This window comes from Chiloscyllium plagiosum, unplaced genomic scaffold (genome assembly GCF_037043375.1).
Source record: "Chiloscyllium plagiosum isolate Xiang-an unplaced genomic scaffold, Cpla_swu_hap1 HiC_scaffold_1, whole genome shotgun sequence".
Lineage (NCBI taxonomy): Eukaryota > Metazoa > Chordata > Chondrichthyes > Orectolobiformes > Hemiscylliidae > Chiloscyllium > Chiloscyllium plagiosum.
In genome coordinates this window covers 155589147-155602829 of record NW_028270139.1, presented here as the reverse complement: position 1 = coordinate 155602829, position 13683 = coordinate 155589147, and the positions used below count along the sequence as shown (strand labels likewise).

The following is a 13683-nucleotide window of genomic DNA, read 5'->3' as shown; positions in this document are numbered from 1 at the left end:
CCTGTCTTATAAAATCCCATTTAAACTCTGCACCTTTTTCTCACACTGACGTTTCTGATGTTGTTTTACTCTACTGTTCAACTGGAGCCCACCATAAACTTCAGAAACAGTGAGTCATTTTACAACTCAGCGGTTTACAGTGTTTTGGAGCCAACACTGTGTTTGCCTATTTTAAACGATAAACTTTTATTTCCCTTTTTCGCCTTTTGTTTTGTTTTTCTTTGTTAGCTGGACATTATGTTTGTTATTCACTCACAGAACATGGGCCTTGTTGGTTAGGAGAGAGCGAGGACTGCAGATGCTAGAGTGAGGAAGTTAGAAAGCCACAAGGGATCAGTCCCGTGTTTTACTTCTCCTTCAAGGCACATTGGGGACTCAAGAGTTAAACATTCCAGTGTCAAAAAGACTCACTGCAACATCAATTGGAAGCCTGTCCTCTTACAATATAGACAGAACAACTCAGTAAGGGGGAGACTGACTGTATCCCAGAAGAGGAATCTAGTGGAGCCACACATGTGGATTCCCCTGTCGTCCCAGACAAAGGTATTTGTCCTTCCCAGACAAGACTGATAGCCTTGGTCACAACCCTGTTAAGCTGCCTCCCACTCCCATAGTCTTACTTCCCCTCCATATTAGCATAGGTATGTGAATCCCCAATTTAGAGCAGGCAAAACCCTTCTGCCTTAATCTCTTCCTATCAACACATAATCATGAAGAATACAACAATCAGTTCCTGCAATCCATTCACACGTTATCGCAGGACATCAACATTCATCAAGCTTTGTAAATTCATAATTACCTAGTTTAAACTATGCGATGACAACTGACCATGTGACTGATAAACCTATTGTTTAATCCCTATAAAATATATTATCTTTGTGAGTAGGGCAGAGATTCATGGAGACGTGTCATCACAAGTAGACACAAGTAGTACTTTTGGGGACATTGAGAATCTCTTGCCGGCTGTCCAATAATAAAGTACCTGCTTTTGAGCAGAACTTTGTGTTGTCTGGATTTTTGGAAAATAGACATCAACAGGTGAGTTAGAGTCAAAAAGGGTGGAGTTGGAAAAGTACAGCAGGTCAGGCAGCATTCTAGGAGCAGGAGAATTGATGTTTCGGGCATAAGCCCTTCATCAGGAATGTGGAGGGGGAAGGGGGGGCTGAGAGATAAATGGAGGTTGGGGGTGGGGGCATGGGGGGAAGGGAGCTGGGAAAGCAATAGGCAGATGGAAGTCAGAGATGATTGTGATAGGTCGTGGGGAGAGTGGAGCAGACAGATGGGAAGGAAGATGGACAGGCAGGACTGGTCAGGAGGGTGGTGTCAGGTTGGACGATTGGATCTGGGATTGGGTGGGGGAGGGGGAGATTTGGAAACTGGTGAAGTCGATGTTGATGCCGAGTGGTTGAAGGGCCCCTTGTCAGAAGATGAGCCGTTCTTCTTCTAGCTGTTGGGTGGCTCGGATTTGGCAATGGAGGATCCTGGTGAAGGGCTTATGCCTGAAACATCGATTCTCCTGCTCCTCGGATGCTACCTGACCTGCTGTGCTTTTCCAGCACCACACTTTTGACAAGTTTTACACATTGTCAGGTGGATGCCAATATTATAGTTGTATTGGAACAGCTTGGCTAAGGATGTAGCCTGTTGTGGATGTGATGATACTGTTGCTTTAAGAGGTGTGTTTTGTACTTTTTCTTTGAAGAGAGAGGTTTCAAGACAATGGTGTGAGCAGTCGACCAGAGCCACAAGAGTAAACAGTTTGTGAGGCTTTGGAGTTACTTTTTTAGTGGAATAATAGAAGCAGCCTGAAGGCATGTGGCCAGACTTCCACAGAAACAGGATTTTTAGTTTTCAGCAGTTGTTTCTGGAATCTCAGCAGGTTGGAAGCTGCAGTAAACCTCTCCCAGCTGCTATAATCTCAGAATTTTCTCTTGATGGTGTTCACCTCCTGGGCCACTGAAATTGCATGTGAGACAATCTGTTTTCTGAATTTGCCTTTTGCCAAGGGTGTATTTATGGGATGTAACTATATTGGAACTGTTAATTCGTAATGCTTACAATATCTATTATTCTGTTTAGGTTTTCCAATAAAGTTGTTTTTCTTTCTTGTATTTTAATTACAGTGGATGAACAAGATATGTTTTGCTTTAAATCCGATTTTTGACCAATCGAATTTCATCTCAAACGCAACACCTTACATTTATCTTTAAATAATCTTCTGAATATTTTGAGAGGGTTTGGTCTGCTCCGTAACATGGAGCACAAGTCTTCAGCGCTACTGCTGTGATATATTTAGCATGCATTTTGTTTACTGCCCATTAAGTTCCATTTCTTTCTCTCAGTCTCTTTACACCTGCCTCCCCCGTTCCTTTATATTTATGCTCAATAATTCCTTGCTCATTAATTTTCTGTCCTTTTGCCTCCCTTTATCCTTTGATTTGACTTGATTTATTTATTGCCATGTGCATTATGTTACAAAGTAAAGTGAATAGTCTCGTGTAGTGTCACCACTCTCCAGCACCATCTTAAAACATAGATAAATAAAGAAATAAGAAAAAATGTTCAACTTTAAAGAACTCATGCTGTAGATACTCTTGTATCACACAGTCGTAGAATTATACAGCGTGAATACAGACCCTTCGGTCCAACTCACCCATGCTGACCAGATATCCTAAATTAATCTACTCCCATTTGCCAGCATATCTCATTTCCCTCCAAATCCTTCCTACTCAGCCTCCACCACTTCCTCAGGTAGCTCATTCCATACACGCACTATCCTCTGAGTGAAAAGGTTGCCCCTCAGGTCCCTTTTAAATCTTTCCCTCTCACCTGAAACCTATGCCTTCCAGTTTTGGACTCTCTGACCTTGGGAAAAAGACCTTGACTACTCACCTTATCCATGCCCCTCATGATTTTAGAAACCTCTACAAGGTTACCCCTCAGCCTCCGATCAAACACCCCAGCCTATTCAGCGTCTCCTGATAGCTCAAATCCTCTAACCCTGGCAATATCCTTGTAAATCTTTTCTGCACTCTTTCAAGTTTCACAACTCTCCTTTAGCAGAGGGACCAGAATTGCACATAGTATTCCAAAAGTAGCCTAACCAATGTCCTGTACAGCTACAACATGTCCTTCCAAGTCCGATACCCAATGCACTAACCAATAAGTACAAGGGTATGGAGAAATGTTTGAGCAAATTACTGCAGATGCTGGAATCTATAACTGAAAGCAAAACATACTGGAAAGGACAGTGGGTCAGACAGCATCGATGAAGAGAGAGAACAAGCTGACGTTTTGAGTCCAGGTGACGAGCTCTGATGAAGAGTCATCTAGATTCGAGGCATTACCTTGCTCTCTCTCCATGGATGCTGCTTGACCCACTGTGATTTCCAGCATTTTTTGTTTTCAGTATGGATACTTTTTCCATACTGAAAACAAAAAGATCCCTTTTTTGCTGACCTTCAACCTAGTTTTGCATCTCAATGACAAAAAAAAAAGCTGCTTCCTCTGAATTGAGAAATCTCCTCTGTCCTCGCTTAGCAAAGAGGAAAGATTATCAGCAGCTTTTGGAACTGGCAGAGCTCCTTAAATTCAACATATCTCTTCCACTTCTGTATGAATAAACAGCACTCTCTCAGCGAAGGTTATACTCAATTTCAGCTCTCTGCAGAAATATACTACGTTTTCTGATAGACCTATTTTGCCATAGCTCTTTCCTTACGACTTACTCTACAATTAATTCCCCTCAGTAAATTTCTGACCAATTTCCTTCCACAGCGCTCGCGTGTTAATCTTCAAAACTGCACCTCGGCAAATTATTTGCAGCATTTTTAATCAATCCCATTTCTTGGCCTTGAAAACTTCAACTTGATCCGTAAGACCATAAGACACAGGAGCAGAAATTAGGCCATTCAGCCCATTGAGTCTGCTCCGCCATTCAATCATGGCTGATAAGTTTCTCACCCCTGGTTGTGTTACCAGGCTAGCATACTAAGTTGGAAGCAGAGGTTCAAGTTCCAACACAGCAGTTTGGCAATCTATATTTAATTAAATAAACCTGGAATAGAAAGCTATGAAAGTGCTGGTTTGCTGTAAAAATCCATCAGTTTCACTAATGCCCTTGAAGGAATAAAATTCTCAGTCCTTTGCCCAATCTGTTACCTCTGACCTCATTTCCATTGTAACATGGTTGACGCTGAGAAGGCCGAGCAAGTCACTCATTCACAGAACCATCAATTTGGTACAGGAAAGACGGAGGCCAATCAGAATGAGCAACTCACCTGCTGCCATTCTCTCCCCTTCCCTCTGTTAGAACTGCTTATACTTCCTTTTCAGATAACACACTCAAATTCCCTTATGAGTAGCTCAATTATAAGACCAAAAGATGTAGGAGCAGAATGAAGCTGTTCGGCCCATTAAGTCTGGTGCACCATTTGATCATGGTTGATACGTTTCTCAATCCCATTCTCTTACCTTCTCCCTTAACTCTAGATCCCATTACTAATCAAGAAGCTATCCATCTCTGCATTAACTACACTGAATGACTTGGCCTCCACAGCCCTCTGTGGTAATGAGTTCCACAGATTCACCTCCCTCTGACTGAAGAAATTCCTGCTCATCTCAGTTCTAAAGGGTCATCCTATTACTCTGAGCTTGTGCCCTCAGGTCCCCATCTCTCCTGCTGGTGGAAACATCTGCTCCACATCCAGTCTATCAAGGCCTCTCAGTATTCTGGAAGTTTCCGTCAGATTCCCCGCCTCATCTTTCTAAACTCCATCACGTACAGACCCAGAGTCCTTAACCATTCCTCATATGACAAGCCCTTCATTTATTGGATCATTCTTGCAATCTTCCTCTGAATACCCATTGCCAACACATCCTTTCTTAGATACAGAGCCCAAAATTGCTCACATTTGAGCCTGCCTCCAACACATTCTCAGATACTGCATTCTACAATCTGTCTTTCACTATCCTCCTTCTCAAGGGTAATGATATATCTTAAGGTATATTCAGGAAGTGTTTGTCAATGGCAAATACTGTGAATGAGCTATTAGTGGTTTACCTGAACCAAGTAGTCCAGGCTAGATTTAGATCCACACCATTAATCCTCAGAGATTAAAATATACTTTATAAAAAACTATTAAATGTAAACAATAAAGCAGACTAATTCTAAACACCAGTCATACAATCGCAAGCCCATCATGAATGCCTGGCTGGGTTTCAGTACTGAGTACTGAAGTAAAATCATCTCTGATGATGATTTGTGAACAAAGCAGCTTAGAACCACAAAAACGTGAGATGTAATATCTGATTGCCCTCAAAGTCTCTGTACCAGGATCTGTCATAGCGGTATAATCTGTAACTAGTTGCTAGCATGCAATAAACCTATTGTGTATGACGACAAGATGCTCCTTTAATTAGACCAGGAAGTGGTTATCATTGACTGTACTGGACCAAGCAGGAAATGTAGTTTCCTACATTGAAACAGAATGGAGGCAGTAACTTTCATCATAAGCTAGGATGCCCACATGGCACAGCAGAATTGATTTGACGACTCATACAAAAAAAAAGGTTGCTACGTAAATACAAGTCTTCCTTTTGCAATACCTTTCAAAGTCAACCACAGATAACAAATGAGATAAATCAGAAGAGGCAGGTGAAACAAACGTAGATTTATGGTGGTAGATTGGAAAAAAGTAATGAAAAAGTCCTGAGCCTCACCAAGACTGTACCACATGTCCCGGATTGCTGCCCCGATCACACCTCTCATGTCTCCGTACCTGTTGAAGATAGGGAGAAAATGTCAGTCTATGTGCTCTTAAGACACTGCAAGTTCTGTACAATGTGAACGAGCCGGTGTTGGACTGGGTTAGAAATCATGTGTTGCTGGAAAAGCGCAGCAGGTCAGGCAGCATCTAGGGAACAGGAGAATCGACGTTTCGGGCATTAGCCCTTCTTCAGGAAGGGCTAATGCCCGAAACGTCGATTCTCCTGTTCCCTAGATGCTGCCTGACCTGCTGCGCTTTTCCAGCAACACATTTCCATCTCTGATCTCCAGCATCTGCAGACCTCACTTTCTCCCCTGGGTTAGAAATCACACAACACCAGGTTATTGTCCAACAGATTTATTTGGAAGTATTAGTTGCTCTTTCACCAGGTAGCTGTGGAACGGGATCATAAGACACTGAACTTATAGCAATAAGTTAGTATTTTGTTCATTCTTACATAATTTTGTTTCTCACTTGTTTACGTATAAAACACTGCTTCAGCCTCAACTGGTGTTTTGCATTTAGTCCTGGACACCACACTTTAGGATGAATGTGAAGGAATTTAGAGAGAGTGCAGGAAAAATAACAAGAGTCTGGATGAGAAATTTCAGTGAAGTAAGTAAATTGGACAAGTGGGATGGCTTTCTTTGGAGACGAGGAGTCTGACAGTAGATTTGTTCGAGCTACTCAAATTCATTAAAGGTTGAAAGAGTTGAAAGAGAGAACATGCTCTCATTAGTATAAAGATCAAACATCAGGTAGTACAGATTTATGATATTTGGTAGAATAAAAAGCACTGTAGATCCAAGGAATACTTTTATCATGCAATGAGTGGAATGGAATGAATGTTAGGTTGAATTGAGGGTTTCAAGAGGGGATTGGATTGTTATCTAAAAAGGTAGGGTTACAAGGAGGAGGCAGGGATTGGTACAGGATACATTGCTCAATCCAAAAGCCAGCACTGAGTCACATAGTATGGATCAGACCCTATGGCCCAATCGGCCCATGGGGACCATAATCCCAAACTAAACTGGTCCAACCTCCCCACGTGTCGTCCGTATCCCTCCAAACATTTCTTATTCATGTACTTATCCAAATGTCTTTTAAACATTGTAACTGTACCCACATCCACCACTTCCTCTGGTATTTCATTCCACACATGAATCACTCTCTGTGTAAAGAAATTGTACCTCATGTCTTTTTAAATTAACTTCTCCACTCACTTTAAAAATATATCTCCTAATCTTGAAATCCCTGGGGAAAAGATACCTGCCATTCGTATTATCTACACCCTTCATTACTTTATAAACCTCGGTAAGGTCACATCTCAACCTGCTACGCTTCAGCCTATCTAGCCTCTCTTCATAACTCACACCCTCCATTCCCCGCAATATCCTGGTAAATCTCTTCTAAACCCTCTCCAGTTTAATAATATCCTTCCTATGACAGGGAGACCAACATTCTAGACACAGTATTCTAGAAGAGGCCCAACCAACATCATGCACAACTTCGACATGATGTCCTGATTCTTATACTCAAAAGTCAGAGCAATGAAGGCAAGCGTGCTAAATGCCTTCTCAGCTCCCTCTCTATATGTGATGCAAATGTTAAAGAATTAGGTACGTGAACCCCTAGATCTCTCTGTTCTCCAACACCACCCAAGACGCTACTTTTAATTATATAAGTCTTGTCTTTGCCTTTCTTTCTTCAACTTGATGGACTGAGTAATGCTGTAAAAACTCTGTGATGCAACTTTTGCCTCATCTTGACTTATACCTAGCCATGAATTTGGGACATAGCTTGAAAAGAATAGTAAATAGTTCAATTCTTCATTCCCAGGGTGCTTCAGGGTATGGATCATATTTAGAAAGAAAATGCATTCTCAGCAAGGAGAAAGGTCAGTTTGTTGGCAAGGAATGATGACTAAGAATACTGAGATAAGAAATGGGATAATGAGCTCAAGGTGACAAACAGGTTGGCCATCTGGCATACTGTCAGAAAGTAACAAATTTCTGGGAGTCTTCTTTACAATAACTTTCATCAGGTCGTAATGTATCATTATTAAGGACAATGCATAAATATGTACTGATAAAGGTCCTGAGCATTGCCTTACAATTTACAGAGAGGTACAGGCAAGAACGAAAGGATCAGTAACGCTTTTGGTTATCCATATGCAGAAAATCAGGGTAATTTATGGTGGCTTAGTGGTTAGCACTGTTGTTTCACAGTGCCAGGGACACGGGTTCGATCCCAGCCTGGGGTAACTAACTGTGTGGAATTTTGCACATTCTCCCTGTGTCTGTGTGGGTTTCCTTCCACAGTCCAAAGAAATGCAGCTTGGGTGGAATGTCCATGCTAAATTGCCCCGTATCCAGGGATGCGCAGGTTAGGTGGATTGGCCATGGTAGGTACAGGGTTACAGGAATAGGGTGGTGAGTTGGGTGTGGGTGGGATGCTCTTCAGAGGGTCGTTGCAGACTCGATGGGCCAAATTGCCTCTTTCTGCTCTGTAGGGATTCTATGACTCTATAATCCTACTGCTCAGGCATTGAGAGCGTCAAAATGTGATCGAGCACAAGAATATAAGAAATAGGGGCTGGAATTGGCCAAAGGGTCATTGAATCTATTAGATTGATGTCTACTTCAACTCCACTTTCTAGCTCTGCCCCCATATCCTCTTATTCCCCGAGTACCAAAGGTCATTCAATCTCATCTTGAATAGAAACACAGAAGACAGGAGACCATTCGGCCCTTCGAGCCAGCTCCGCCAACCACCACGATCATGGCTGATTGTCCAATTCTTGAAAGTGGAGTCGCAGGTAGATAGGATAGTGAAGAAGGCGTTTGGTATGCTTTCCTTTATTGGTCAGAGTATTGAGTACAGGAGTTGTGACATCATGTTGTGGCTGTACAGGACATTGGTTAGGCCACTGTTGGAATATTGTGTGCAATTCTGGTCTCCTTCCTATCGGAAAGATGTTGTGAAATTTGAAAGGGTTCAGAAAAGATTTACAAGGACGTTGCCAGGGTTGGAGGATTTGAGCTATAGGGAGAGTGAACAGGCTGGGGCTGTTTTCCCTGGAACGTCAGAGGCTGAGGGGTGACCTTATAGAGGTTTACAAAATTATGAGGGGCATGGATAGGATAAATAAACAAAGTCTTTTCCCTGGGGTTGGGGAGTCCAGAACTAGAGGGCATAGGTTTAGGGTGAGAGGGGAAAGATATAAAAGAGACCTACGGGGCAACTTTTTCACGCAGAGGGTGGTACGTGTATGGAATGAGCTGTCAGAGAAGTGGTGGAGGCTGGTACAATTGCAACATTTAAGAGGCATTTTGATGGGTACATGAATAGGAAGGGTTTGGAGTGATATGGGCCAGGTGCTGGCAGGTGGGACTACATCGGTTGGGATATCTGGTTGGCATGGACGGGTTGGACCAAAGGGTCTATTGCCATGCTGTACATCCCTATGACTCTATGACTTTAATCTTGCTTTCTCCCCATCACCTTTGGTCCCCTTTGCCCCAAGTGCTACATCAAGCCGTTCCTTAAATACATTCAATGTTTTGGCATCAACTACTTCCTGTGGTAATGAGTTCCATAGGCGCACCACTCTTTGGGTGAAGAAACATCTCCTCATCTCTGTCTTAAATGGTCCACCCGGAATCCTCAGACTGTGACCCCTGGTTCTGGACACACCCGCCATCAGGAACATCCTCCTGCATCTACCAAATATACTGAATGACTGGGTATCTACAATTCTCTGGAATAGTGAATTCAAGGGATTCATGATTTAGGAGCAGAAATAGCTCATTCAGCCCATTGAACTTGTCACATATTCAATATGATTATGGTTAACATGAATGTGGCTTCAATTCCAATTTCCTGACAACTCCTGATCACCTTGTTGGTCAAGAATCCAACTACAACTGACTTCCAAATATTTAATTTAAAAAAGAAATTAATGAGATGAAAGTATCATTGGCCAGGCCTGAATTCATTGCCCATTCCAGAGGGCAGTTAAGAGTCAACCACATTGCTGTGGGTCTGGAGTCACATGTAGGCCAGACCAGGTAAGGATGGCAGTTTCCTTCCCCAATGGACGTTAGTGAACCAGATGGGGCTCCCCCCCACGCCCTCCCCGACAATTGACAACAGATTCATGGTCATCATTAGACTCTTAATTCCAGATTTTTATTGTCTTGAACATCTGCTGTGTTAGCATTTGAACCCAAATGCCCAGAATGTAAGCTTGGTCTCTGGATTAAAAATCCATCAATAATACAATGAAGCTATCCCCTCCCCTATAACAACCCTACCCCAACTTCTCTCTGAGGAAGAGAGTTCCCCTCACTTTTGACCAGCTGAAAGAAAAAAAGTTACACCTTGTCTTTATCTTATTTCAGTTCGAATCTCTCCCATAGCGGAGACATCCCACTTGTCATGACCTCACATGAAACTAAGGTTCAATACTATCACGTCTCATTATTCTAAATTTCAATTGTTGCGGAACAAATAGGGAAAAGATTGTAGCGAGCTGCAGCAAAGGGGCGTTTTGGGGTCCTAGTCCATGAACCTCAAGCACCTAGCCTCCAAGTTTAGTGGTTAACATGTAAGGCAAGTGGGATGTTTACTTTTATTTCAAAGGGAATGGAGTATAAAAGGATTACACCGAGCAATCCCCATCTGATTTGAACCGTCATGATAAACCAGAAGGTCAGCTACAATATGACAGGAGCCATTAGTTGACCACCATTTTCCCAATGACTGATGTCAAATTAAACGGCTCACAGTGCCCCATCTTTTCTCTCCCTTGTGAGCTGAAGAACAGTGGTTCATTTTATCACTTCCAAAGCATTGGGAATATTCTAGAATCTAGGGAATTTTAGAAGATCACAAAATACATCTTCCATACCTTTTGATGGAGTCAAATCCCGGGAGGAAATGTCAATACAACTTGCAAATGATACATTCTGCTCTAGCTAATCTGTATACTTCAAAATGACCCAATTTACAAATCTACCTTCACCAAGGTATCCCTCTGAACGGTTTCATTACTTTTCTGTTTCGTTTAACACATTATTTTGTATAAATCGAATGTGAAATTGCAGTGCCTGTAGGAGGGGTGACAGCCCAATGGTATTATCGCTGGACTGTCATTCAGAGACCAGGTATTGTTCTGGGTCCTGGATTCAAATCCTGTCAAGGCAGGTGGTGCAATTTGCACCTGGAATTAAGCTTCTCAAGATGGCCAGGAATTAATTGTTGGGGGATTTACCAGTGTCCTTTAGAAGAAGGAAATTACCATCCTTGCTTGCTCTGGCCTACACACGACTTTCGACCCACAGCAATGTGGTTGAATCTTAACTACCCTCTGGGCAATTAGGGATGGGAAATAAATGCCGGTCTCACCAAATATGCCCAACTTCCATTAATGCACTTTTTAAAATGAATTCCATGTTATGATCACTCATCCCCAGAGGATCACATCGTATGAGATTACCAATTAACTCAGCCTTATTACACATGATAATGTATTATTCTGGAATACAGCCTAGAATGTACACCATGAGATTATCCTTCAAACTGCTTGTGCTTATCTATTAAATCTACATGAAAATTAAGATCTCCAAAAATTATTTTATTGCTCTCATGAAAAGTTTCTCTCAACTCTTGACTCTGCATCTATCCACCAATAAGACTATACGAGGAAGCAAACAGTTCAGTCTGCCATTGTTTCTGCCTTGAGATGTATTTTTCCGATCTCCATTTATACCCTGATCTTCTGAACCAAGCTCCCTCCTCACTACAGTTCTTATTTCATCATTTATTATCAGACTACATCCTTGGATCCTCTTTTTCCATTTGTTCTGTCTTTTTGAAATGTGAAGTAATCTAGAATACCTAGTTCCCAACCTTAGGCCTACAGGATCACAGAATCCTAATGATGGAGAGGAGCCCATTCAGTCTATCCTGTCTGCACTGGCTTTCTGAGCATTATAATTTAATGCTAATTTCCTGCTTTTCCCGATAACCCTGTACATTGTTCCTATTTAAATAGTTATCCAATGCCATCTTGAATGCTTCAATCGAACCTTCATCCATCACATTTCCAGGCATTAGTCCTATTAATGTACTTTTCTTTTGATCACACCTCCATGGTCTGTGTCAATGTTGTGTACAGCATCAGCACACCAATTGCTGTATGGGCCCCCTTAGAGGGAACACAGCTTCTCGGTAGGTAGTATGATGGCTCAGCAGTTAGCATGTGGCCTCGCAGCGCCAGGGACCTGGGTTTGATTCCACCCTTGGGTGAGTGTGTGTGGAGTTTGCACATTCTCCTTGTGCCTGTGTGGGTTTTCTCTGGGTGCTCTGGTTTCCTCCCAAAATCCAAGGATGTGCAGATCAGGTGGATGAACCATGGGAAGTTGGCTCTGATGTAGGTTAGCCGTGGGAGGTGTGGGTCCGGGTGGGATGATCTTCAGAGGGTCGGTGTTGACTTGATGGGAAAATGGCCTACTTCCACAGTTTAGGGATTCTATGACAAAGACAGTGTGTTCCATGTTCCTAGGAATCAGGAACACTGTTGTAACATCAAGGGGGGACAATGAAACTTTCTCTTATTGGAGATGGTAAATACCGATAACTTGTTTAGCCTGAATCATACTTACCTGGATGTTGCTCAGGTCCACCTGCATCTGGACACAGACTGCTTCAGTAATTCAGGATTCTGTTAAATTCAGTCTTGATCTCATCTCTGCACCCATGGCCACCCATGCAAAAGGAGGGAATCAGGTTCTCCATCATTGCAAAAATCCATGCCTTCATTGCCATACAAATACTTTTCTATAATAACTAATATATTAAAATCATTTGTATTTTTCTGACCCATTTGGTATCTGTCTTGTTCTGACTGCCTCATGCATTCAGATCAAGCGTATTTAATGTTAACATTTTACCATCTGTGCTGATTTGACCTTATTCACTGATGCAATTATTACCAGTAAATCCCATCCTGTTACATTCTGCTGACTGGACTCAGATTGCATTGTTGGCCTATGGTTCAGGTTTTGCTTTTCAGATTTTATAAATTTCCCTCGCCTGACCCTTGCTCTGCTCCATGCTTTGAAGCTGTTCAGCCGGATGAGGTGAAGAGAGCGGTATAGCTGGAGCACTGAGCTCTAAAGTCGTCATCCTGAGATAGCCCCAGCCTAACCTGATACTAATGCTGCACTTAAGGTGGCATCTGATGTAGCCCAGAATCAAAGAGTGCACGTACCACGCAGGAGACCAAGGGGCAGAGTTCTCTGCTCCCCTGCTTGATCTTATGTATGGGGCGATGAGGGCAGGAGTCTTCTTGACTGGCCCATTCTGAGCTGTAAAACATTTCACAGTGCGATGACCATGGCCTATACCAGCCTGCACACCTTTGCCCCCATTGATGCCCTCAAAGTGGGCAACCAATGACTGCGTGAGGGGCATCTGACACTCAGCCTCAATTCTGAGGCAGGCAAGTGGAGATCAGGGGTGGGGATGGAAAGCCAACCCTGCTCAGCCCTCTGGCCTCAAGGAAGTTGGGCCTGGGCGGGGGATGGGCACATGCCTACCATTCCCTTCAATGGTTTCCTTTTTACATCGAGGTAAAAACAGTGACTGCAGATGCTAGAAACCAGATTCTGGATTAGTGGTGCTGGAAGAGCACAGCAGTTCAGGCAGTATCCAAGGAGCAGTAAAATCGACATTCGGGCAAAAGCCCTTCATCAGGAATAAAGGCAGTAAGCCTGAAGCGTGGAGAGATAAGCGAGAGGAGGGTGGGGGTGAGGAGAAAGTAGCATAGAGTACAATGGGTGAGCACCACTAATCCAGAATCCTTTTTACATCAGGCATCATACCATGACGTGGGCGGCACGGTGGCACA

At 42.9% G+C, this 13683-nt stretch overlaps 1 protein-coding gene across 2 annotated transcripts in view; it reads right to left on the bottom strand.

Annotated features, from left to right (window-relative positions):
• LOC122553785 (dedicator of cytokinesis protein 2-like) overlaps window positions 1–13683 on the bottom strand; it is a 1246386-nt gene that overhangs the window by 330990 nt on the left and 901713 nt on the right. For both annotated transcript variants that reach the window (XM_087991733.1, XM_043698147.2), the window contains exon 32: window positions 5722–5780. In XM_087991733.1, coding sequence (XP_087847859.1) covers window positions 5722–5780 — 59 coding nt within the window. The remainder of the gene's footprint in view (window positions 1–5721; window positions 5781–13683) is intronic.